This window comes from Lytechinus variegatus, chromosome 2, assembly GCF_018143015.1.
Source record: "Lytechinus variegatus isolate NC3 chromosome 2, Lvar_3.0, whole genome shotgun sequence".
NCBI lineage: Eukaryota > Metazoa > Echinodermata > Echinoidea > Temnopleuroida > Toxopneustidae > Lytechinus > Lytechinus variegatus.
The window spans coordinates 11,399,090-11,426,640 of NC_054741.1; the positions used below are offsets into that span (position 1 = coordinate 11,399,090).

The 27,551-nt window shown below is 37.2% G+C and overlaps 1 protein-coding gene across 1 annotated transcript; it reads left to right on the top strand.

Moving 5' to 3' along the window:
- Positions 1-2,247: 2,247 nt before the first annotated feature.
- LOC121407312 (lysophosphatidylcholine acyltransferase 2-like) lies at positions 2,248-21,028 on the top strand. Its single transcript, XM_041598305.1, has 10 exons — positions 2,248-2,532; positions 11,076-11,218; positions 11,821-12,038; positions 13,413-13,586; positions 14,102-14,333; positions 14,939-15,064; positions 15,539-15,686; positions 18,281-18,379; positions 18,973-19,111; positions 20,189-21,028. The coding sequence occupies exons 1-10, from the start codon at positions 2,425-2,427 to the stop codon at positions 20,392-20,394; spliced, it is 1,593 nt and encodes a 530-aa protein (XP_041454239.1). The 5' UTR covers positions 2,248-2,424; the 3' UTR covers positions 20,395-21,028.
- Positions 21,029-27,551: the final 6,523 nt, after the last annotated feature.

Sequence of the window (27,551 nt, forward strand, 5' to 3'; positions counted from 1 at the left end):
GAGTTTTTAACATAGATTTGAATTTGTCAGTTGAGTATGCCTGTTTATGCTCTGAGGTAGGTTGTTCCAAAGTTGAGGGAAATGCCTCCCCCCCTTTTTTTTTGCTCCTCCAATAAGGAGTCCCAGGCCCCTTGGGCCCCCTGGATCCGCCTATGTAAATTTGACAAGCACAAAAAGGTTTCATAACAAAATGAAGATCGTATTGGTGCCAAGAAATTTGGCAAGCCCCCCAAAAGGGTTTCAACACAAGATGTTGGTCATTTTTCATATACATTATTTTCTTTAATGTGACACACCAACCAGAATTCCAGGGGGTGCTGCCTATGGAAAATAATACACGCAGCACCCCCTGGGAAAATCTTGGGGATGCCAATTACTATTATACTTTGTAGATAACCTGTTTGCGTTATAGTCTTGAATATTATTCGTTCACTGAACAATTAAAAGCTATATGCTTAGTAATTATCGACTGGATCGCAAGCGATAGTTTCTTTGAGAGCTATGTTAAAAAACAAGGGTGTTTAAAACATGGAACTAGTAGGATCCATGTCTAAATTAAGCTTATTTTATTCATCTCTGTATGGACCGTTGAGGGGGCACGACCACTTTATCCGCGAGATGACTTGAAACTTTATTTGCTCTTGGTTTTAACACAATTTTGACGGTGCAATAACAGGATCCAGGATTTCCAGGGGGGGGGGGGGCATTCCCGAGTACAATTTGACAAGCACCCCCCCTAAAAAAGTCAGGGGGGAGGGTTAGGGGGCAGGGGACGGATGTGCCCCCCTGGATCCGCCAGTGTTTTAGGCCTATTAACTTCTTGGATTCCAGATGATAGATAAAGCATGATTAGTTGATTTCTTTTTATTGTATACGGTTTGGTTCAATGATAGTATGCAAAAAAAAAACTCATATCACAACGGAAACAATCACCTGAATGTTTAAGCATGATTTTAAGTTTGTACAAAAATAATGAATCTTAATACCGTATTGTTTGGCTGCCCAGCAGGATCATCGTAGTCATTGTCCCTGGCACGGATGACAGAGGTAAGAAAAAAAAGGATTAAGACTATATAATGCAGTCAATTCCTTTAACTTGTCATGCTTGTGAAATATTTCAATCCTGTTTCTAAATAACTTCAAATAAAATAGCGATATTTAAGACAGTTTTAGCTGAATATCCCGGGACAATATCATATACGGAGAAAAAAAAAACACTTAGTACCCACTTTGCGCGCCCAAAATTTTGCTCCAGGATGGTCTGACCCCCTCAAAATTGGTTCGCGCTGTTTCAAGTATCGCTTCACATTTACTTCTTTTAGTTGGCACCACATGTTCCGCCCATCAAATGACTTTGCAGACCCACCACCCCTGCATCCAGATCCCAGGCAAAACAAAATACGGTTCTACGTGCAGACTCTCACTCGAATCAAAACCTTGTAATTGTATAATACGTTTGAGTTAAAACCGTTTCAATGAAATATTCGCAAAGTTGTGGGATTAATGTTGTAAAAATATATATTGAGCTCTCTCGACGTACGTTAACATTCTTATATTGGTCATTAGAATATGCCGACTTGAGGAGCAAGAACTCAACAGTTCATATGTTCAGGGTCTATATCCCCAGGGGAGCCTGAAGGAAACAACATAGAAAGGGAAAATCAGCCCCCACCCTTTCCAGCCAGCAAACGTGTACATAAACATAAAAATCCACTACTTGTAATATTTTTACATGGTCAAAGACAGCCCATGCACTCCACCAACTTTCAAGACCGTTCAAGAAACCATGGCCATTGTTGAGGCACTGACGGATATCCGGGGGGGGGGGGGGTGTGTCCCCCCTTAAGAGGCACAATTAACAGTTATAATTTAAAAATACCGTTAAAACAGAAGTGTGCCTCCCCCCCCCCCCCCTTCGAAGGTGAAAACCTTTTTTTTTTGCTTGTCAATTTTTTTGTGGACGAAATACCATTAAGTTTTTGTTAAAAACCTTTTTTTTTCTTTTTTTTTCCTTTTTTTTTTTTGGGGGGGGGTCAAATTCCTCGGGGAAAATGTGCCCCCACCCCTTAAATAGAAATCCTGTATCCGCCCCTACGGTTGTAGGTCCATGACATGATGACAAAAATCAAACTCGGGACCAAGTCCATTGAGGGCTGTCCTCAAATAGTGCGTCGACCCCAACATTCACGTTTAACGTTTGCGTTTATTTGCGGGGTTGTTTGTTTATATCCGGATCCAGGGGCCGTATAAAAGATCGGAATTTCGAACCGTATACCGTACCTACGATATCGTTAACTCCAGCTGATGATTCGACCGTGAAACAACCTAAACTTTGGGATGTTGACTGTTGACTTGTGTTCGATTTAAATACGTTACTATTCATTTATCACAGACAACAACAGCGGAGGTAAATTGACATCAAAGATGCCAGTTGGAAGACCAAGACTGGAACGTGAACAGTCGTTCATGGTGGCAGAAATCCCAAACCCATTCGTGCATGTCCTGAAAATGAATGTATGGGACTACGTGCGGGTAAGTATTTAAGTAACCCAGGGAGCGCCGGCCCGCGAAGTATTCGGACCGGCGCCCAGGAGCTCACCGTGTATTTACCCATACTCACGGGACAAGGGTAGATTATGGTCAAAATATCTAGCAAGATAAATTGTGAAAACAGAAATTACGCACTTACCACGATTATATGGATGAAGGTCTAACGAGTGGTAGAAACTAGAATCCTGACGTCGAGGAACAACAGACTGAAAGTTGAAACCTCAAAAAACTGAAAAGTTCTCTCCTCCCCATTCTCAATCGGCCGTTTTTGTTGTGAATCATAACAAAACGGCCGATCGAGACTGGGGTAGAAGGAGAGAACTTTCAGTTTCTTGAGGTTCTTGTCTTGTCTTGGGTTGAGTTGGCATATGCAGACTTGCTGTAGGGCCTACTCCGCCAACTTTATTGATGTGTGAGACCACCAAGTAAGCAGGTCACTTGTAGTCTTGAGGACGCAATGATGATGATTTTTTTAGATATGTCATATATTTCTTCATCATTGACGTCTTGACACTCTCTCCATAGTGCCTTCAGCGAACGACCAAAACAAAGATGGATTCCCCCAAAAAATCCATCCTTTTAAACCGAAGTCAAGAGCATTCATTTAATTTTATTAATTCTTACACCTTCCTACGCCTAATGCGTAGGAAGGTTTTAAATATTACTATTTAAAAATGTAAAAAAATGAAGATTTCTTACCTAACTGATGCCGCGTAGACCCCTCGTTCCACATGTAAACAACGGAAATACAATAGCGTCGACCCTTGAACCGCTTATGTATGACGTACTTCCGGAAAGCAATGCCGTCTCAACGAACAATTTAGAGATAAAAAATCTTATTTCACAAATATTAGAATTTATTTCGTGATCATAAATAATTCATATCAATATATATAGATTATTTATGATCACAATGTCGTTAAGACGGCATTGCTTTCCGGAAGTACGTCATACATAAGCGGTTCAAGGGTCGACGCTATTGTATTTCCGTTGTTTACATGTGGAACGAGGGGTCTACGCGGCATCAGTTAGGTAAGAAATCTTCATTTTTTTACATTTTTAAATAGTAATATTTAAAACCTTCCTACGCATTAGGCGTAGGAAGGTGTAAGAATTAATAAAATTAAATGAATGCTCTTGACTTCGGTTTAAAAGGATGGATTTTTTTTGGGAATCCATCTTTGTTTTGGTCGTTCGCTGAAGGCACTATGGAGAGAGTGTCAAGACGTCAATGATGAAGAAATATATGACATATCTAAAAAAATCATCATCATTGCGTCCTCAAGACTAGGTCACTTGCTGGGTTTTTGAGAGTTTGGATTTAAAAGAGTCCAATGAGGTTATCAATGTTGTGTCGATGTTTAACTCATTCCAATCCTTCGTAGTTCGAGGAAAGAAGCTGTATTTATGAGCATCCCTTTTGATTAGCAGACGCTGGAAGTTACTTGATACTATTTCCTCTAGTCTGCCGGGTGGTTTGCTGGATGAAGTTTTTTGGGGTTGATGGCAACAAGACCTTTGATTATTTGGAACATTAGGCTCAGTCTACTGTATTTCCGTCTGTCTTCCAATGAGTCCCATTCTAAGGCCCGTAACATGGTAGTGACACTACTGGTTCGTCTGTAGTTCCCCGTACAGAAACGAGCTGCCTTTCTCTGGATGGCTTCTATCTTCTGGGTATCCTTCTTGTAATGGGGATCCCATGCAGGGGAGGCTTATTCCAGGATTGGTCTCACCAACGTTTGGTAGGAAAGTTGTTTTATTTCCTTGGGAGCAGACCAAAAGTTCCTTCTCAGGAAACCGAGTACTCTGGAAGCTTTGGAGCAGACTTTCTTGATCTGGGCGTCCCAGCGCATCTTGTTATCCACTTCAACACCAAGGTAAGAGCATGTAGACACTTCTTGTAGTTTTTGGCCACAGAAGGTGTAATCTCTTTCTGTAGGAATCTGTACTGCCTTGGATGGTATTTTCGTGATGACACATTTGGCTGGATTGAAGGACATGGCCCATTTATTCTGCCACTCCTCTAGTTTTGACAGATCGTCTTGGAGGATGTGAAAGTCATTAGAATTTGTGCCAGAAGTGTAAATGACACAATCATCGGCGAACAGCCTGTCGTTGACAGGAGGCCATCAGGTAGATCATTGATGTACATAGAAAATCTAGTGGGCCGGTAACTGTGCCCTGGGGCACTCCTGAGAGCACTGGCAACTCCTCGGAGGGAGATCCATTGACCAAGACTTTATAGGAGCGTCCTGTGAGGAATTGTCTTTCCCACTTTAGGAGCGATCCAGTAATGCCATATGATTGTAGTTTTCTCAGTAGTCGTTCGTGTGGTACCTTATCGAACGCTTTGGCAAAATCTAGGAAAGCTACATTTACAGACTTTCCTTTCTCGAGAGCATTTGTTATGTCATGGATAGTAAGTACTAACTGGGTGGTAGTAGAACGTTTTGCTCTAAAACCATGTTGGTTGTCAACCAAGATTTCATGCATTTCCAAATGCTTCATAATATGAGAGTGTACAATGTGTTCAGGGATCTTACAAGCAATACAAGTCAATGATACTCCTCTATAATTATTTGGATCTGACTTGTCCCCCTTTTTAAAGATAGGACAAATATTGGCCCTTTTCCACTGTAAAGGTACATAACCCTCATTTATTGAGGTCTGATATATATCGGTTAAAATTGGGGTTATTTAATTTGCTACCATTTTAATGAGCCACGGAGGAAGGTCATCTGGTCCAGATGCCTTGTTAGGATCAATGTTCTGTAGTTGTTTAAGTACGCCAGATTCACTAATAACAAGTTTTCGTATTTTCGGTATTTGAGTAGAGATTAGTGGTACATTTGTTACATCTTCTTTTGTGAAGTTGCTTACAAATACCTTGCTAAGAAGCACAGCTTTCTCTTTATCAGCACTAATTATCTTATTATTGACTAGGAAGTCATCAATACCAGTACTTTCTTTCCTTAATTTTGCAAATTTAGACCAAAAAACCTTTGGATTTTCTTTTAATGACATCAGTAAATTGTCTGTTATATACTCTGATTTAGATTTATTTAATTCTTTTCTAATTACATTGCAAAACTTTTTGAAAATATCCCAATCTTTGGGCAGACCAGATCTCTTTGCTTTATTATACAATCTTTGTTTTGTTCTACACATTCTCCTGTGTGTTCTTGTGAACCATGGTAAATTTCGTCTATTTGAAGCCAACTTTACTGGTACATGGTCCTTCATTATGGATTTCAGTTCTTTTTCTACCTTATCCCATTTATCCTGCGTTGAGCAGTTCGTAAAACTTTCCCTGTACCTCTCACAAAACTTGTTTATTCTTTAATTCTTTCCTCATCAGCTTTCTGCCTTTGGAAAATTTCTCGTTTAGGTTTTCATTAGCCTGAGTCAAATCGATTTTAAAATTGGTGTTCGATCGATGTCATCGAACACCGGTGCAGATTTTGCAAAATCGGTGCATCGAAAAAAAAAGAAAATAAGTCGGCCGGCCGATTCGTTTGGTTTACACAATCAATCATCGAAATATCAGTAATGTCCAACTTTACTACTACTTACTTGATATCTATTGCCCCCAAAATGAAACCGATTGAGTAATTATGATGCTATTCACCATTAATTTGAAGTTTATTTTGATCATAGTTAGAGTCTTACTCGTCTGCTCGTGCCGAGATAATTTATGCACGATGAATTCATGAATGGATATGGAATTAAGTCATGGCCATCGATCGTGCATGCGCAGTACTGTTCTTTAATCAAACCAGAAAATGGCCGGAAATTGACGCGATCAACGTAAAATAAATCTTGCTTTCATGAACAATATTAATAGCATGACCATTGACCATAGAACATTATTTAATCGTAATATTTAACAATAATTTGCATATGATAATCATTAATATGAATTTAGAGCTTGATGTGAAACGTTTGTATTTCGTTTCAATTTTCAATGGTGGACATCTCATGACGATCGACTTGACTTCGAGCTAGTGCACTTGTCTAAAAAAAATAATCATCATCAGGATTGATTCTCGAACATTGTCTACATGCAAAAACTCTGTTCAAGTTCGTAATAACACCATATAATAACATTTTACATGACAAAACAGAGAAAATTGCGTTTGATTTTTTTTTCCCATCAATTTGAAGCTAGTTTGTGCCCAACTTTGGGCTCTGATTTCATGAATGGGAAAATATGTCATACGTCATCGAACACGCATGCGCATTGTGCTTATTTTCTCGGAGCTTGGAGGAGACGTCCAGAGATGGAATAACAATAGAAATAATCCGGCCAGTATTAATTCTTCCATATGAACATAACATACTTTGCTGACATCGTCAATATTCTTAGTATGACCATAAAATCTTGTTAAATCGTAATAGTTTAGATGAATTTAGCCTTAGGGCTCGATTCGAAACATTCGTATTTATTTTGATCGCATGCTTAATTGCATCTAAAAAACTGGATTGTCATTATCAGGATTAATTCTCGAACATCGTCATAACTCATATTCCACAATCTTTCCTCACAATCGTAATATCAGCATTGAATAGCAATTCAAGTGACCATCCAGAGAAAATTACGTATTTATTCCCATAAATTTATTTGGAGCTCATGTTGGATCCAACTACACATTCTCAGGCAAGTTACAGTGCTCTCCGTTGATTGCACTTGTTTGCTGGCACTGACGTCAAGCACGCCTGTCGTTTCGGTAGAGTGAGTGTACGGAGCTGCGGACGGGGCTGGTGAATGGACCGCGAATGCTAGTTGACCGAAAATCATTCGGATCGACTCTGCGTGATTCATGTCTTTATTATTGTTTCATTTTAAACTTATATGTTGTCATCTGCAAATATCATTGTTAAAGATATTTTGGGAAGAGTTCTGCTTTGGTCCCCGGCCTTTTTTTGTGTGTTTTGTGATCATGGAAAATAACAAACGAACTTCGCTGTCATCTGCTTGTGCAACGCTCACCCGGCCAACGCCAGCGCATACCGTCAGTGCGTAGTGCATATATGCAAAGCGCATCGCATCGACGCAAAAACAAATGACTAAACTTTCCCCGCCTTCAATATTCGATGCATCGATGTTCGATCAAATTAGAGCTGTCGAACACCGGTTTTCAAAATAATCAATATGACTCAGGCACAATTCCTTCTTAGTTTAACATTGATACTTGATTCTACTATATCATGATCACTAAGCCCTGCAATGACATTTACGTCTTGGACGACAGCAATGTTATTTGAAAAGAAGAGGTCTAATATATTGTTTTCCCTTGTTGGGCTATTTACTAAATGTTCTAAGCCATTGCTAATTGTAACGTCTAATAATGCTTCAGCAGTTTCTTTTGAGGCTGAACTTGTTTGCAATACAATTCCAGTCAATGTTACTGTGGTTAAAATCTCCTTGGATAATGACATCATAAGGCTAAACATGAGCATTTATCAAGTCAAGTGATTCTTTAAGAGAGTACACAGTAGTCATATCATTGTGTTTAGGTTTATAGACCGTAGCCAATAAAATTGGTCTTCTATGTATTAGGTTAAGTTGGCACCATATAATTTCTGATCCTTTCTCCAAGTCAAATCTTCTCACAATTGGCAAATTGGTTTTGTGCATGAGGAAAACGCCACCATGGGCATCGCTTTCTCTGTCCTTTCTATGCACTGTATAACCACTAGGCAAGAATTCAGCATCTAACACTGAAGGACTCAGCCATGTTTCAGTACCAAACACAACATCTGGCTGGTACATATGTATCAGTGTTTCCCATTCTGCTTTTTTATTCTTGATACTTTGAAAATTTATACAGAGGCAATGTAGTTTATTAGTTGATGACTTCTTTTTGGAATAAGACTTTGTTTCGTCCATACTATTTTTTGAACTATCATCACTATCATCAAACGTTGCTGTTGAATTTGAGCTATTGTCAAAAAAAGAGTCTGTGAAGTTGAAAACTTCACACTCTGGACACACCCATTCAAAGTTATCTATTGTTACATACTTGTCATAGTCTGATTCGGTGACATCACAACAATCAATGTGAGTCCATCTAATACAGCGGTCACATTCTAGTGCCTTTTGGCCGTATCTAACAGGCTTGTTACATATAGTGCAAGGTGATACACATTCTGGACATATCCAATTTTTCTCGGATAGTATCAATTTATATTCATGAGTGTTGATTTTTTAAACAACTCGTGTGATTCCATTTGCGGCATTCACTACAATTTATCCATCTCCTTGTCTTGGTCCCTACTCTATGGCAAACAGTGCAGATTTTATCCATTGATAAGTACAATTTTAATGAGTAAATAAAAAACAATCATATTTATCCAGTGGTAACTTGAATTTTGAGTTAGGTTTGAGTCGAGTTGAGTTGCTGTAATATTGCACAAACTTTACCAGACCTCCATAGACTGCACAAAAAATCACTATTCTCACAAACTAATTCTAGCTTATTCTACACAAATGGAGTTATTTTAACACCTTAAAAAATATGTAGTAGGGCTCCTACTCTTTAAAAAACATCAAACAGTCAAAGCACTAAAAGAGTATAAAACTATTTCATAAAAATAGTAGAGTATGAATATCTAGATCTACCCAACAGCGGGAGATTAGCATTTGCTATAGTTACTAGTATAGATTCACCAATGCGTTACGTTTGTAAGGCGTTTTATCGTCATCAAGAAAAACTAAATGACTGTTACTTATACCCTTTTTACACAGGCTAAAATTTCCTTAACCCCGTAACCCCGTAGGTGGGGCTAAATTGCCATTAGCCCCACCAATAGTACGGGGTTTAGCTTGCCTAAAGCCTGCACAGAGCGTTCTCGTTGGGGTCTTACTCCCTCTGCTGTAAACTGTTGACCAAAGTCTACAAGACTCACAGGGCGTTTCTCACCAGCTTTGTCATACACACTCTCTTTCAGATATTTGGTGCAGGATTCTCTTGACAGTTTCACCCCTCACAAGCCAGCTACATGTAGTAGTAGACTTTTTTTTGAATGGCATCTTTTTTGTTGGAAGTTCATCTTCAGCATCCATCTGCTCATCACAGAATGCCTTGCACAGTGATTTGTAGGCCTCCCTTCTTAGATGACTGTGGCTAAAATAGCTTGGCACTTCACTCAACATGAATCCAATTTTGGATGGTAATGCTTCGAATGCTTTCTGGATACAAAGGGCAATTGAGTGACTCATACACTTCAGCAGTATGTACATGTAGTTTGGAGCTTCTGCCATCACTCTGCTCCAAAGACTGTTGTGTTCCCAAGTCATGTTTGATGCTTCTTCAGTCGCTAATCCCACACAGAGCCTAAAGATAGCTTCCAGGTTGTATTCTTCAAGAATGTTCTTGAAGGATTTGAATAGCTGCTCTCCGTGTGTTCTTATATCTCCTGAAACCCAAGAAGTGCAATCCATACTTTCATATTCTTTTCACTGAAGTAATGCACTATGACAGCCAAGACTTTTGTTCCAGGTACATCAGTACTCTTATTCATGTTCAAGGAAAATGGTTTCCCTGACATACCTACTTTAGTCTCCTCCTTGATTTATCAGCAACATTTGTTAGAAGTTTAGTGCATTTGGTTCAATGCAGTGATACAGAAGACGAGGTACTTCCAGCTGCAACATGACTCTTTATCATATCCAAATAGTGTTAATAGGGTAATCAAGTATTACTAAACATCCTGCCTGAGTTTTAGGTCACATTAACAAGGCCAAAGGTCATTTAGGGTCATTGAAAATTTGGCCATGTTGGGGGTACAGTATTTGTTGATTTCCATCATAACATTGAAAGTTTATTGATCTGGTTCATGAAACTTGGAATAAGGGTAATGAAGTATCACTGGACATCCTTTGTGAGTTTCAGGTCACATGACAAAGGTCAAGGTCATTTCGGGTTAATGAATTTACATTATTTTTTTTTTTGGGGGGGGGAATCAAATGGAAATCTTAATCAAGGTTAAGTTTTTCAAATATCATAACTGGTAAAGTATATGGATTTAGATCATGAAACTATAATAAACAAGCATCATTGAACTTCCTGTGTGAGTTCAGGTCACATAACCAAGGTCAATGAACTTTGGCCGTGTTGGAGGTACATGTATTTGTTAAATTGCCATCATAACTTAGAAAGTTTATGGATTTAGTTCATGAAATATGGACATAAGTATTTTCAAGTATCACTGATCGTCTTGAACAAGTCTTCGGTCAAACGATCAAGGTCAAATATCATTTTGGGTCAATGAACATATTATTTTATTGAATGATGTGTTTTGTGAATGATTATTCTGCAGTCGTTTTCAAAGTTTGATGTCTTGAGTACATGTAGTTAGTATGTTGAGAAACTTGAGTTCTTGGGGAGACAGATCAGAGAAGGTTGGCTTGAGTTGGTGATTGGAGTTGTACACTGTAGAGCAGGAGAGTTAGCCATGTCATGCGCATAGTACTCTTTCTTTTGTTTCATTTTTTTCTTGCATTATTTGTCTCACAATAGATTGCCATCATGTCAATCACGATAGCACCAATCCGTCTGCTGGCATTCATCATTCTTCTCCTTCCTGCCTGGGTAGTCTGTGCTATTGCTGTAGCTGGGATGACTAGGGAGGAGAGAGACCAGCCACTCACAGGATGGAGAAAGTGAGAGAACTGAATTGTATTTTCCCGAATCACAGAAGTGTGCTTGATTTGAAAAAAATATATATATATGTATTAGCTGCTGTTGTCAGTTGGCAGCTAAGTGGGCATTACCTAAAACTGGCATGTTAAAAGAGTTGTTCTGAAATAGAAATCAATATTTGGTTGTACAAAGGTTTGGAAGTGTGAAACAACAATCCTAATTGGTTCATGGTCAGTGTTTTGAGCAAGATGGGATACAGCAATGATCTTGATTGGTCATTGGTATTCAGCATTTTATTACAAACCTTTGTGATATGTAGCCCTGATTTTAAAGCCCATGTGCAGTTTGATGAAAATAGTTCAAAATCTGACTTCAGTAGGATCATATGTGTAGTTTACAATTAATCTATCAATTCATGTATTCTTATCTTTAGGAGCCAGAGTGCATAATACAAGTTATAATACTTAATACTAGATACTATTTATTTAGTCTACGTTATTCCTGAAACCACCCTCTTTCATGTCCATTTGTTTTTCCAGTCATTTTTCCCCTTCAGAATAGACAGTTTCATTTATTCAGAATAGACAGCAATATATATTTTTTTGTAACTTTTAATCCACAGGGCATTGCGTGCACCCATATTAGCCATTGCCAGGTGCCAGATGTTTTGTCTTGGATTCCACTCAGTGAAGGTCAAAGGACAAAGGGCACCAAGGGATGAAGCATGCATCCTGGTCATAGCCCCTCATATCTCGTTCTTTGACGTCTTTGCATTCTTTATGACGGGTCTCCCTGGGGCTGTGTCCAGGCAGGAAAATGCAGAGATACCTGTTATTGGAAGTAAGTAGTCAAATACAAGTTGACCACAGAAAAGAAAATAACTTTACCCATTAATACCTCGGTCACATTTGCTCTACAGCTAGTCAAAAAGAGCCCTTCTAACTATTTTGTACCAACTACATATAGGTGGTTTGAATTAAATTAATAAAACGGCTGTTTTTGACTCGCCAAACGGCCACTGTATAGCAAATGTGATGCAAGGTATTGAGGCTACCGGTATTTAAAATGTAAGCCACATTGGTACTCAAAATGTGAGTCGCTACTTTAATCTTGAATTATTACAATTTCTAGGTTTCATTTCATATATAATTTTATTTACTTTTATATCTCACATTATTTTGTTACGTTATATTTTTCTAAATAAAGCTGACTGATTTACTTTGTTTTACATAATGTAAGTTGATAGCGTTGATGGTTAGGTTTTAAATTTAGAGTTTGTTTACTTCCCTGTGTATGAAATTAAACTCTGAATTTTAAAGCTAACTGGCACTACTTCCTTGTACATGTAGATGAAAACCAATTCTAGATTTCAAACCTAATTGGCAGCACCGTCACATGATAGGTGCAGGAAATGCTATCCATGAACCTATTTCTGTAAATCATCATGAAGTGTATTTAATGGTTCATATTTGAATGGAAACACATTAGTTACGCTTTGGTCGAAAATGAGAGGGATTTATAATTTTCTGTTAATTTGTATTGATTAGGGAAGGATTAGGACTCTACTGGCTACGATGTATACATTGAACCATATGATTAGGACTCTTGCAATGTTATTGTTTCTGTCATTCTATCTCCTATAAAATGCAGTCTTATTATTTATGAGATGATGTAGAACTAAATGTACGCTTGATATCACTCCTTTTAGTTGAACTGTAACCAGCCAGCCAAAACCAACGATTAATTAGTCGCAAGGGAAGGTTCCCTATAAAAAGCTAAAACAGGAATTTGGTCTTTGAAAAGTTAAAATCAGAAAATTAGCTGATCTAAAAGAACAATTATTCTTCCTCATACTGTCAAAATTCAAAGTTTTAAAGTTAAATATAAGATATCTATTCCATATTTTATGAGCGCTTGGAAGTTTCAACAAGATTGCACAGTGTGCTCATTTGATGCTTGAGTGAACCCTGACCTCAAAACTTTGTATTCTTTCCAATTTTTTTCTTATTTCTTGTACATTCAATGAATACTAATGTGAGTTATTGTTGATCAGTTTCAACAAGCTACATACCATTTTAAAGCTTAGGATTTACTTTTTCAAGCTCATTTAATATCTCGTGGACGTTTTATTGTTGGTTTTGTGGTGGCTGGTCAAGCTTGTGTTTTCTGTTCGCAGGCTGTAGTACTGTAATCTCCATCTTTTTTCTTTCCCAGCTTTAGCTAAATTCCTGCAACCAGTGATGGTGTCAAGGAAAGACCCAGACTCGAGATCTAAGACCATAGCGGAGATCAAGCGGAGAGCTCAGCCAGGGAGTCAGTGGCCTCAGATTGCTATCTTCCCCGAGGGTACAGTAACCAATGGACAGTGCTTCATCACATTCAAAGGAGGTGAATACCAATGACCATTCTAGAAATTTCTTCTAAATATAGATGTCAGTTGTGGTATTTATGAGTTTGAACATAATAATCTATTAAACTGACCAGCAAAATATTTGTATGTGAGGAAAATATATGTTTGCCACGTGATTTTTGGAGAAAATGTGTAATTTCTGTTCACTTTTTAGCTTATTTGTTTGATTGATCATACGCAACCAATGCATTCAATCACAGAAATCTGACCGATGATCAATGGCTAATTCATGTCTTATGGGACCCAGGTGGGTGTTTCATAAAGCTGTTCGTAAAGTTACGAACGACATTACGCACGACTGGAACATGTTCTTAGGTCATAACTCAATTACATAGGGATATCACACAGCACAAGAAAGGACCACCAGTCGTTCGTAAAGTCATTCGTATCTTACGGACAGCTTTATGAAACACCCACCAGGATGGATCATGGAAATGGTTATACTTTAATTAACCTTGCAGGACGTGCAATCCGTTATTTCATATTTTCTCAGGTGCCTTCTTCCCCGGCGTTCCTGTCCAGCCGGTTCTCTTGCGCTACAATAACAAACTCAATACATTCCCATGGACATTTGAAGGACCCAGTGGCTTGTCCGTCTTCTGGCTTTCTCTCTGTAACCTGTCCAATAATCTAGAACTGGAGTTCCTTCCAGTCTACAACCCAAGCGACAGGGAGAAGCAAGATGCAAAGCTATACGCCCGAAATGTCCGTGCTGTCATGGCAAAGTAAGTTGTAATAATGTCCATGCATCTGTAATAATGATGAGGATGATAATGATAATAATAATGTAGGGTATTTTTATAGTGCACTTATCCACCTTGATAGGTGCTCATGATACCCCTATATTACCCTGGCTAAGCAAGGCTACAGGTCCTGATGTTCACAGCTTTTTAAGGAGTTCCTTCCTGTTGGTACCTATTTACCTCACCTGGGTTGAGTGCAGCAGATCGTGAATCAATTTCTTGCTTTAGGAAATTACTCCAAAAGCTGTGGATTGGAACCCACAACCGTCTGTTTCAAAGTCTGTAGACTAATCCACTGGGCCACAGTGGCCTATTGACTGGCCTTATTCACATCCTAATGTTCACAGCTTTGTGTGCCCTTTTAAATTTCCCCATTTGTGCTGATATATAGAAAAGTGCCCCTGGCCATAAAAATATCAAAATCACTCTATGTGTGATATATAAACTTCTCTTGCTTTGCTATTGTATTTACCTGTTCAATCTCTTCAAATTATGACTTTCATTGTGTTTTCTTTGATATTTTACATATTGTTGTTTGTCAAAATGAAAATGCTATTCCTGTATTTTCCTGTACCTCTTATCATCAGGGCTTACAATGTTCCTGTAACAGACCATACTTATGAAGACACCCGTCTGATGGAGGAGGCTAAAGCCATGGGACTACCCGGTGAGGTAGGAGTTGTGGAGTTCCACAAGTTACTCTCCAAACTTGGGTGAGAATATTGTTTCATAGTTCATAAATCATCCTTTTTTTTTGGGGGGGGGGGCAGGTGGGGGGTATGACTATATGATTAACTCTCAATATTTCTACATGTAACTAAATCCTCATTATATTCTGAACAAAAATCCTTACCCTTCTGCCTGTATTCTAAAGTCAAGTTTAACTTAGTCCATGGTCTAACTCTGTGTTAAATTATGGGAAGCCAAAAATTTCAAAACTTAACTAGTCTATCCAGTCTATCAGAGAGGATCTTAAGCCATCACTCCTGGGTGCATACTAACAAGCATTTATCCTTAGTTTTTTAGCTGTCAGGTAATCTTCCCCCAACATATATTCTCTCAGCCAATCATATGCAAGTTGTCAGTAGCTTATAACAACATTCATCAGTGAAATTTGCAATATAATTGCTTCATGAAAAGCTAGGTCCCTGAAAGTATTTTTCTTAAAACTGTTGATATGACTGCAGGTTCAAACTGGAGAGCCTGCGAACACATCTGACTAACTACGCTGAAATAGCTAGCTCGGGAGGCTACATCACCATAGAAGACTTTGCGAAGCATCTCAATGTGCCTGTATCACCTTCCCTTCAAGAGGTCTTTGATGTGTATGACAGGGTAAGGAACAAAGCAGTAGTAGATGGGTAATAACATATCAGGGGGGGGGGGGGGCGGTGAGGTTGTCATAGAGCTGTACAAAAACTTTGAACAAATTTATGAATGAGTGGAATAAGAAGTGCATGAAGCGAGCTGAAAATATTCTGATATTTGAAGAAAGTATAATTTAAATAATTACTTTTTAAAGTATATCTATTTTTTATTTATACTATTGCATGAAATCTATATTGTGTTGATTTTTCTTAAATTATTTTCCAATCATTTTCCATTTAATTAAAATAAAATTATTACATTAATAGCAGCAAAATTTTTGTGTTGCTTGTTGATTTTAATACATGTAAATACTAAGGATTTAATGCCTAAAATAAAAACATTTGTATCATTCCCTTTCATGACATAACAAAGTGAGTCTTATAAAAAAGATTGGTCATGATCGCATACTTGCCAACTGTCCCGTTTTTATCGGAATTGTCCCGTTTTTAAAATTTTGTAGAGCAGAAAAATCGGAATGTTCCGATTTTTGAGCCTAGACAAAAAAAAATCAATAAAGAAAACAAGAGAAAAAAGTGTTTGCGCGTGTTCAATATTACGAAATGTACAGTATTGTCTATGACTTCCGGGTTTGAGCTATCGATACACGTAATGTTACAGACCCACCAACGACACTGACCGATGGTACATGTACGGTCATGTGTACGGTATGTCAAGTTTCGATCGCTCTCCCAAGTCGATTTTCCGCTGTGTGACCGGTGTACACATGCGACTGACTAGACTGCGAAAACCACTCATTCAATGAACAAGGTTATAATATAACCTTGTTCTCAGTTATATCTCCATGTGTGACAAAATAAAGGTGGCAATGTTTGGCTTATTTTCTCTTTTTCTTTGGGGCAAATGCTTGATTTTTTTACACTGACAGTTTCCATTAGACCTGTTAATTCATACCGCTTGGCTCTTATTTAAATTTGATTCTTTATATCATTTTTTCTTAATTAAAAATAGAGATCAAAAAATGAAAATTTTCTTGCCATATTACTTTCCACCAATAGAGGGCGTACACAAAAATATGCCCAAAATTCAAGTTTTTGAGCGCTCTGGTGAATACAAAAATTATTCCCACATTACTAATGATAAATAAATTAAAACTATATGGAAATTAGTAATTTTGGTCACAAAAGTGATATTTTAATGATTTTTAAAGTGTGTGCTCTATACAGCATTGGCATACCATAGTCCTACCTGTAGATTCTCCACAGGCCAGATGGTAGCAGTGAACAAGTGGCGAAAACGTGGTTTGTTTGCATGCGATGCGGAGTGCCCATGTACTTGTGCACAATGCATGTATGCACAGCACCGATCTCTATATGTGGGACATGTATTAACGCTTGCTGAGCTGTTCACGGGGTATGCGACGATCGTGGATTTAACAGGATTATTTCGCAAAACTAGAGAGGATTTGATCAAAATGAGTGGAAAACGGTTGCAGAAATTTAAAGGGGAGTACAAACAACGATTTCATGTCATAAAGCCAAGCACGAAAGGCGTTGAATTTGCATTTTGCATGTGTTGCCGGCAGGACATAAAATTGAAATCTCGACTCAAGTGGAGGAGCTAATGATATAAGAAGGCACGCCGAGAAGAAAAAACACATCGACAATGAAAAGGCGGATCTCGATGCGACTCGCATGTCCAAAATATCTTCCTTTATGCCCAAAGAGGATACCTCTGTCATTGGAGCCGAGGTAAGATTTACTGATTTTTTGGTGGAAGTTCGTGGAACATAACATTGATGTTTCTGACCATGGCATGCTGGTGATTTGTTCAGAATCAGACAAGTTTTTCCCGACTCAAAAATTGCTAAGGGTTACAGTGCTGCTCGGACAAAAACAAGTAACATCCTTTGTACCCTAGCAGACAGCTATGCGAAAGCTTTGGTCAGTAAAGTCAAGCATCAGCCTTACAGACTACAGATGGCAGTACCGATCAAGGAGCCGTGAAACTGTACCCAATACTCCTGAAAACTTATGACGATAATATTGGTCAGGTAGCATGTAAACTTTTGTCACTGCAACAGTGCTCTGACAGATCAACAGGGGAGAATATTTTCAAGATCATGGATACTGAACTACAGAACTGGGGCATGTGTGTAGAGTGTCTATTAATATATATATTATGTGATTCTGGTATCATTTTAAGCATCTAATGGCCCTCCATAGTGCTATTTTTCTTTCAGCCTCAAGGGGGCAACGCCCCCTTGAGGCCCCAATTGGGGCGCTGCCCCTGAACCAAGTCGGGAGCCTAAGCTAAGCGGCCCCCTGAACCCCCGGCCGGCCGGGGGTCCAGGGGGCCGCCCGGCCAAATTTGTCCCTCTTTTTAGATTTCAAATGTTGGCAAGTATGTGATCGGTCCTAGGTTTGAGATGAGCATGGTTCACCTCATGATCTCATTACCTTTGAAACATTGCAAACACTCAACAGGTTAGTACGTCATGTTACAACTGTTCCAGAGGTACCCATTGCGCATAATTCTTATCAGTGCCCTAGCTAGTGAGATTTTCATTCAATATGATAAAATGACATCTTTTGTTTCTGTAGGACGGTAGTGGCAAGATAGATTTCAGAGAGTATGTGATTGGATGTGCCCTCATTAGTCAACCTGCAAACACAGAAGATACCATCCGGATGGCTTTCAAGGTAAAGTAAAGTTACTGCAAATCGAGCTTGTTACCATAAATTTTCATAATGAAAATGTTGCATGATTTGACATGAAAATAAGACAAGATTATAACAGGTCAGCCTCGGGGGAATTTTTTTTTTTTTAGTGGGGGGGCCACTTAATAAGCTCACCAGCCAAAAGTTTGCTGCATTGTTTCACAGTATACATTGGACTCCAGTGGTATTTCAGGGGACCTTTTTTGAGTATTTCAGGGTTCTTGGGGCAATTTCTGGGGTAAAGTCACTCATCAGAAGGCCATGACAATGGCTGCTCTATGGACATTACATAATGCACCTTTCACTGGACTCGCATGTTTTTTTTTTGTGCCTCTTTCTCTCTTCCTCCTTATGCCCAAGAGACAGACAGACCGTGCCCTCAAAATATTGAAATTTAAGGCCTAGCCATTATGTATCAACTTTGGATATTCAAGGTGAGGCCTGAAAATCACAAGTCTGGAAATTCCCAAAATGCACACACATACATTAACCAATTTGACCCACTCGTGTTTATTGTTATTATTAATCCAATAATCTAGATGATTTCTATGCCTTACATTGTTATTGTGTTTCAGATGTTTGGAGGAGAAAAGGAGTACATCAGTCCAGAAGATCTATACCAAATTCTTGACAACGCATTTGGGATGGAACGAGAGGAGACAGACAGACTCTACAAGGAGATTGATACAAGGGGCATTGAGCATGTCACGTATGGTGAGATAGTCTATGCTCCTCAAAATTTACATGTTATTCATGATTCAAGTGACCTGCTGAACTAGTGTGTGAAATTGATTCTACAATTGCATGTTTATGTCACTCATGACAGTAAAGACATATACTGTAAGGGATTGCGTAAATTGCTAAATGCGATGCCATCATATTCTGATTTAAAGGGGAATCCAGCCTTGGCCATAAAATGTTGTGTTGGGAAGGAGAAAAATAAATTAAACAGAATGGTGAAAGTTTGAAAGAAATTGGACAAGCAATAAGAAAGTTATAGCTGCTTTAAAATTGAGATCACTAATACTATGTAGATTTCAAATTGGCAACTGGGTAAGTAAATTATGACAAGGGGCAAGGACAACTTTCCCATAGGCCATGTACTTTATTATCAGGGATTTGTGGTTTTCTCCTAAGTACCCATTCCCCTGGGGCAGTAATCTAAATATAACCCATGTAGTATATTGTTTTATGTCCTCATGAAAGAAAAATATAATTTGAAATAAAACTTTTGTGAAAAATGACATTTTAGCCATAATATGTATTGGAGTACATGGAAGAGTAGTCCTTGCCTTACATCACTATGACATCCCATATGCGGCCAATTTGAAGTCTCCATGGGTATAGTGATTACCAATATTTACAACTTTTAAAGATTCATATCTTTCTTTTTGTTTGTCCAATATTGTTCAAACTTTCACCTATCAACTTGTCTGATTTTTCTTTTCCTTATAAAAACAAGTTTTTATTTGGGTTGGATTCCCCTTTAAGCAGATTTCAATCTGATTTTCGCCAAACCATCACCTCTAAAATTACCAATAATAGGGAGTTACCGCAATGTGATGGATTCTCTGTTCCTGTCACTATTGCAAAAACTTGCTAATATCCTCTAATTTGCATCATCACCAGATCAGTGCAATGCACTAAATTACAATGTATGCACATACACATAAGGGTTTGCACATACTATGTCACTGCTTTACAATCATTTTCAATGCCCTTAAATGATCTTCAACAAGACTTCACCAACACCAAAACCATCAATTAATCTCCAATTTGTTTCACTGCCAGATGAATTCAAAGCTTACGCCATGAAGAAACCAGAATATGCAACCTTGTTCACCCGCTACATGGAGATGCCATCTTCTGATGATGAAAAGATGCCTGCTCAAGCTCCTACTGATCTATCGCCACGGCAACGACCGGTGAAAAACAAAGTTGAAGTAGCTGACTTGTCTCCCAGACATCGTCCGCTGGAGGGTAAGAAGGATGACTGACATGAGGCCGGCTTGCCTCCCGTTGTCTGAGTTGGACCAACCAGTGATGCGTTGCTAGGTTACTCATCCTCTTTTCTTCTGGATTCTCTTCCTTCTAATTCTACAGATCTGTAGGCTGTTTTACTTTCACAAAGAGTTAAGTGCGACATGAAGTCACGCATGAGCGCCAACATAGACATGCTGTTTAACACGCAGTGTCATTGATTAAATTACACTGCAGTTAATGAATTCCTCTACAACTGAGTCAAAGTCAATGCCTTTTAGAACTTTGGAAGTCTCTGCATTACCAATTTTCTCCAAACTTAGTAGAAGATGGATACAAAAGAGAGAGATTATGCAGAAGTACATGTCTTTATATAGCATTATATGTTTTGACAGCATGCAGCAGGGAATTTAAGTTTGATTTTCAGTCACACTTGTAACTCTTTGTGAAGCAGCACTCGGGTCCCCTTATTCCCTTGCAAATTTTGAAACATTGATGCATGCCATTTTGTACTAGAAAGAAGCACCTTTGATATTTTATAAACTTTTGTGCAGCTATATTTTTACGAGGTTGTATATGTTCACATATCTGCAAGTAATTTTTTAAAATACCAGGAAAGATTTCATGAATGGAAATATGATCTTTTGGGATTCATGATGAAAAATATTACTTTGTGAGAAATATATACTACTATATACTATAAAGAAGTACCATTATGTATATTGTTCAAATTTTTGTGCGGATGATTTTCTAAGAGTTCTGCATTCTTCAAATCATGGATACTTTTAAAGATAAAGATTAGGGAAAAATCTAATTCAAAGCATGGGAGATATTCATTTCTTTTAATATTTCTCCATTCATTTGTTGTTTATATTTGAAAGAAAATAGCATGTTCTGTGTATTATTTTGCACTTCAGGTTTAATATTGCATTATAGTTGAGTAGTTGACATTTTGCAATAATGATATAGTTTATTTACAGATATTAATCCACCTATGCACTAATCCAGTTCGATTTAGTATTTATTAACTGTCAAAGCATTGAACTGAAAACTAATATTTTCTATCAAATAAAAACTAATTCTCAATTCCGGTATAAATTCCAGAAATTATAGAATTAAGCTAGAACTTGTTTACTTGCTGTGAGCAATTGGACTTGCCATTATTAGGTACCTTAACATGTAATCCTAAGTGCTCGTATATCTCCTTGCTCGTACATAGTGTACATTGCCTTTTGGTCTCCAACCATAGGCCCGTATTCTGAACTCTGGTTTAAATCAAACCATGGTTTAAAGTTGTGGTTTAACTATGGACAGCCAATTGGGGCACAAATATCAATTAGTACAAGTTCAATCCATTAGCTCTTATGACACTTAAATCATTTATAACCGTCTCAGAAGGATAACTGAAATATTTTCTTCATTATGAAAGCAAAGGGAAACAAAATAGTAAATTCAAGAAATATACAATATAAGCAGAATTTTTTAGTTTTTGGCTCCCCATAATTTTATCACAGAGTTAAACCCGACTACAGAATACGGACCATTTTGTTTACTTCCTAGTTGGTCTCATCCCTCGCCACAAGGACAAATACATGTCGTCTCTGGGCCGTTAAAACCTTGTATCTCAAAATGGAAATATTTTGATGGCAGCTTGATTTTAGAGTGATTACATGGGTAACAGCCTTCTCTTGCCTAGAAAGAGTCCTAAGCTTGGGAGCGTTTCATCAATATTTTCATCCGACAAGTTGTCAGCTCTGACATCTTTCCATGATTTTGATTGGCCGATAGGCGCTGTTCCTATGGTAACTGTCGGATAAAATGGGACTTGTCGGATAAAACGTCCGACAAGTCCTTTCATGAAACGCCCCCCAGGAATCAGGAAAATGTCTTCAGACAATATAAGATTGCCACCATTACCATATTTTTTAATATTGTTTTTGTCTCACCTGCGAAGCAAAGTGAGACTATAGGCGCCGCTTTTCCGACGGCGGCGGCGGCGTCAACATCAAATCTTAACCTGAGGTTAAGTTTTTGAAATGACGTCATAACTTAGAAAGTATATGGACCTAGTTAATAAAACTTGGCCATAAGGTTAATCAAGTATTACTGAACATCCTATTAGAGTTTCATGTCACATGACCAAGGTCAAAGGTCATTTAGGGTCAATGAACTTAGACCATGTTGGAGGAATCAACATCGAAATCTTAACCTGAGGTTAAGTTTTTGAAATGTCATCATAACTTAGAAAATATATGGATCTGATTCATGAAACTTGGACATAATAGTAATCAAGCATCGCTGAACATTTTGTGCAAGTTTCAGGTCTCATGATTAAGGTCAAAGGTCATTTAGGGTCAATGAACTTTGGCCGAATCGGGGGTATCTGTTGAATTACCATCATAACTTTGAAAGTTTATTGGTCTAGTTCATTAAACTTGGACATTAGAGTAATCAAGTATTACTGAACATCCTATTAGAGTTTCATGTCACATGACCAAGGTCAAAGGTCATTTAGGGTCAATGAACTTAGACCATGTTGGAGGAATCAACATCGAAATCTTAACCTGAGGTTAAGTTTTTGAAATGTCATCATAACTTAGAAAATATATGGATCTGATTCATGAAACTTGGACATAATAGTAATCAAGCATCACTGAACATTTTGTGCAAGTTTCAGGTCTCATGATTAAGGTCAAAGGTCATTTAGGGTCAATGAACTTTGGCCGAATCGGGGGTATCTGTTGAATTACCATCATAACTTTGAAAGTTTATTGGTCTAGTTCATTAAACTTGGACATTAGAGTAATTAAGTATCACTGAACATCCTGTGCGCGTTTCAGGTCACATGACCAAGGTCAAAGGTCAATGAACTTTGGCCGAATTGGGTGTATCTGTTGAATTACCATCATAACTTTGAAAGTTTATGGATCTCATTCATGAAACTTGTACATAAGAGTAATCAAGTATCACTGAACATCCTTTGCGAGTTTCAGGTCACATGATCAAGGTCAAAGGTCATGTAAGGTCAATGAACTTTGGCCATGTTGGGTTTTTTGTTGAATAACCATCATATCTCTGTAAGTTTATTGGTCTAGTTCATAAAAAGTGGACATAAGAGTAACCATGTATCACTGAACATCTTGTGCGAGTTAGAGTAGTATTCAAAGTCAGCACTGCTGCTATATTGAACAGCGTGATGCAGGTGAGACGGCCAGAGGCATTCCACTTGTTTCTTTTAAAGCTGCCCCAAAAATATTTACATTTTGCAATACAAAGTTTTATCAGCCCAGTCATGATATTCAAGTGGGGGGGGGGGGGATTGATGCAATACTTCATCCACCCCTTGAACAATAGGCTCACTGCTTGAGATTACACCAGAGTCCCACATGGTGTAATGCTATTTCATCATGCTACATTCAACTTGTCTACTAACCAGTTGGTAAAATCACCATTAAACCCATGTACTGCTATGTCTAATTTCCATTTAGGCTCTACCGCTTTCATGATCTAATATCCACTTTGTCTCACACCTTTTATATGTGGTCTATATGACTAGATCAATCTTTTATGAACCAAAAGGCATATTAATATTAGAGTAGAAATGCAGTTATCAGACCATGTTGGTATAAGACTATTAAATGACAATGAGACTTAGTGGGTATAGACCAAACAGCAATTAGACCAAATAAAAAGTAGATTGTTTGTTGACCAAATGAATTTCAAACCTTACATACATGTACATTATTAAGATAGTCACTGATCTTGCACATACGTATAGAAAATTTTCATAGAGTTTATAAAACTACTAACATATACCTTGCTATTTGCTTGCCTTAACTAACTGGATTAATTGGTATAGAGATTTTATTGAACAGGTGTTCAAAGTTGAAATATGTTTTAAGTGCTTAAAAATGTGAGACATACATTTTTTTTCTACACATTTTCAACTATTTTCTTCAAACACACCAGAAACATAGTGTAAATGTTACAGAAAAACACCAGCATACTCCACATGTACATGTATATATAAAGCAGTAAGAGGTAAACAAAAATATTAATTCCAAGAAGTGCTCATAAGTATTGACCTCACAGTACTGAATTCTACTCCTTAAAGTTTTTAAAATTGATATTTCACAATCGTTTTTGATTATATGACACTTACATTGCATCATGTTGAATAATGATTTATGAGCACATTAATGTTTCCGCACCTGCAGAGGAGGAAAGCTTGCATGATTAATTTTCTTTAAATTACATACGTACATAAAATCATGAGAGAATTTATTTTAGGAGGTACTGCACATTGTAGATTTGATCCCTTGATTCAAAATCTTTTGTTCTTTCAAATATCTTTTCTTTATTAATATTTCTTTTTTGACTACATATTTTATTGAATCTAGCAATATAATCAATTAACCCATTGCCTACTGGAACTGCAATATCCCTGTAGAATTTCTATGGGAATTGCAGATTTGAGTAGTCTTTGTGTTAAGAATACTTTGTTAATGGCAGTGGTGTCTGGTCTATACAATCATGCCATTGTCTATTTTCTATGTTGGTCACAGTGAGCGGGAGACGGGCCATGTAAGGCAATGAAAATTATTCTTTATAAATCACCGTCTTGTCTTTCTGAATTTCTCTCCAAGTTTGATTACTGTTTATGAATTCATATAATATAAAGTTTACTATTTGAATAATGCTTTTCTATATTTTAAATGTATGTTGGTTCTTTTTTTCATAACTTTGCTTCCATTTTTTTTTATATATTCAAAATTTTTGTTTATCTTCTTTTCCATGTGTTCTATACTATGTTTTCCAAGCAGGGTTTCATTTGATGTGCCACATTATCTGGCTTGTTTTTTTGTTGTTTTTTTTTTACATTTTTTGTCATATATTTGTTTGAGAGGTGTGTGAAACTATAGAGTTTACATTTTTTTCTATATGATAATAACGTGGGTGTATTTTTTTCTCATTTGCATCCAGTATTTCAGAAAAAACCATTATACCTAATGCTTTACCAATATTATTTTGTCTAGATAACAAGTAACCCTTTGATTAGGATGTACTAGTATTTTCCGATCAATTGTGTTGAAATATGCCTGTACTATGCTGCCCAACTTTGGCAAAAGGAAGCAAGTGACACATGATCCACATCAGTAAAATTTGAGGTATTGGTTTCATTTGATGTGCTACATTATCTGGTTTGTTTTTACATGTTTTGACATATTTTGTTTGAGAGTTGTGTGAAACTCTATAGAGTGTACATTTATTTTTTTTTTCAATATAATATCTTGGTGTATTTTTTTTTATTTGCCTCCAGTATTTCAGAAAAAAAACCTTTACACCTACTGTAATGCTTCACCAATATTGTTTAAATAACAAGTAACCCTCAGTCATTAGTACTTGGATATACTAGTATTTTTGTATCAGTATTGCAGAAATATGCCTGTACTATGCTGCCCAACTTTGGCAAAAGAAAGCAAGTGACACATCAGTAAAATTTGAGTTATTGTTGCTGAAAAACCCTTTGTATGTTGCACATTCAGGCAAAATTGGGGTAGAAATTATAGTTTATGGAAAGATATTGAAGAAAATATGCTGTTAAAAACGCCTATGTTTTGATGAAAACTGTTCATTTACGACAAAATCACAAATTATACTTTTGTAACTTGTTTTCTTTTGCCAAAGTACAGCAGTATGCTGTAATATCTCTTAAGAATTTATATGCTTTGAATGTACATGTATATTTGATTTTCTATTACATATTGCAAAATCCAAATAATTTATAAATTTCAAGCTTCAATGCCTTTTTTTCATATTTAGCTAGGCAAAGATTGTTTTATGTAAATTTTTATCATTTTCCTTGTATTTATGAAGAGATACTAATATATTGATATACAAATAATATAAAATTACATTTGACATGTAGTGAAATTGAAAGGGAAAATATGAAATATTGTTTATTCTTTGAATATAAAGGGGATGGTTAGATAGGGCTCTATCAGTACTTGATAGTAATTATGTTTTAATATCTTTGTTTATTTTATGACAAATAAAAGTTTAACTTGCAAAGCAAAACATGTTTTGTAATAGAGATATCATTTTGTGGGAAAGCCATTGCAAAATACTGCTCGGTGACAAAGTTAGAGACAAGTATTCAATTAAAGGTACTTTATGGAAAAGAAGTTGAGTTAAAAGTGTGAAATATTTATTTGAGGCTTTGATTTTAGTTATTACGAAGGCCCTGAAAACACATAGCAGCACTGTATAGAATGAAGTCTGCCCAGGTTAAAAACATAAAGTCAAATGATCTCAAAACATGAGAACAATTTTTCAAACCTAAAGGGTTCAGTTTGCTTAAGTGCTGATGCGCACATGATATTGGACATGCAATCGCATTTATTAATGCGCGTCCGTAGAGCAGAAATTAATAAATGCATTGATGTGTTTTATACCACAGGCAACTAGAAATTTAAATGCAACTATTAGTCACATTTAAATCTTTATGAATCACCCCAGAACATGCAATTATTACTTCTAAGTCAAATTTGCCTCCATCAAATTGTGGTCTACAGTCAATAGGAAGGTCCTCAAAATGTAGCTTCATTTATCCCAGTGATATTCATGACTAGAAAGGTGTTGCGCATTTAATGGGCTGGGTGCGGAACAAAACCCTTCTTTTAATTTGGTCAATTGCTGCTCTAAATGTATGTCAAACTTCATAATTTTGGTATCATTGTAAAGAAGAAACATTCTTTCAGGTCATGTGTTTGAATGTATTTAAAGATTTTTTTGTGATGTATTGTGGATGAAACTCTTGATCTAAACATGCTACAAAATCATTATTTTCACCTAACAAAAGTTGTCATTGTTACACTTTATTTTTGTTTGAGCCAGAATGATTTTTAGATCATGATAAAGCCAAAGATCTGAGCTTTAATAGGATATAGGTTGTATAAGAAGAGGTGTTGTAAATGGGCCAGGATCAACCTATTTATAGGTGAAGTTTGCAGCTTAGAAGCAAGAATGCTGCACTCTGATTGGTCAGAGACCACACATCCACCCAAATTTCAATTGTTTCCACCCTGGGACCTTTCCAAGGTCATACTGACCATGTGGTAATCTCTTCAAATTATCCAGGCATGTTGTTTTGAAACCTTATCCAGCCAATCAG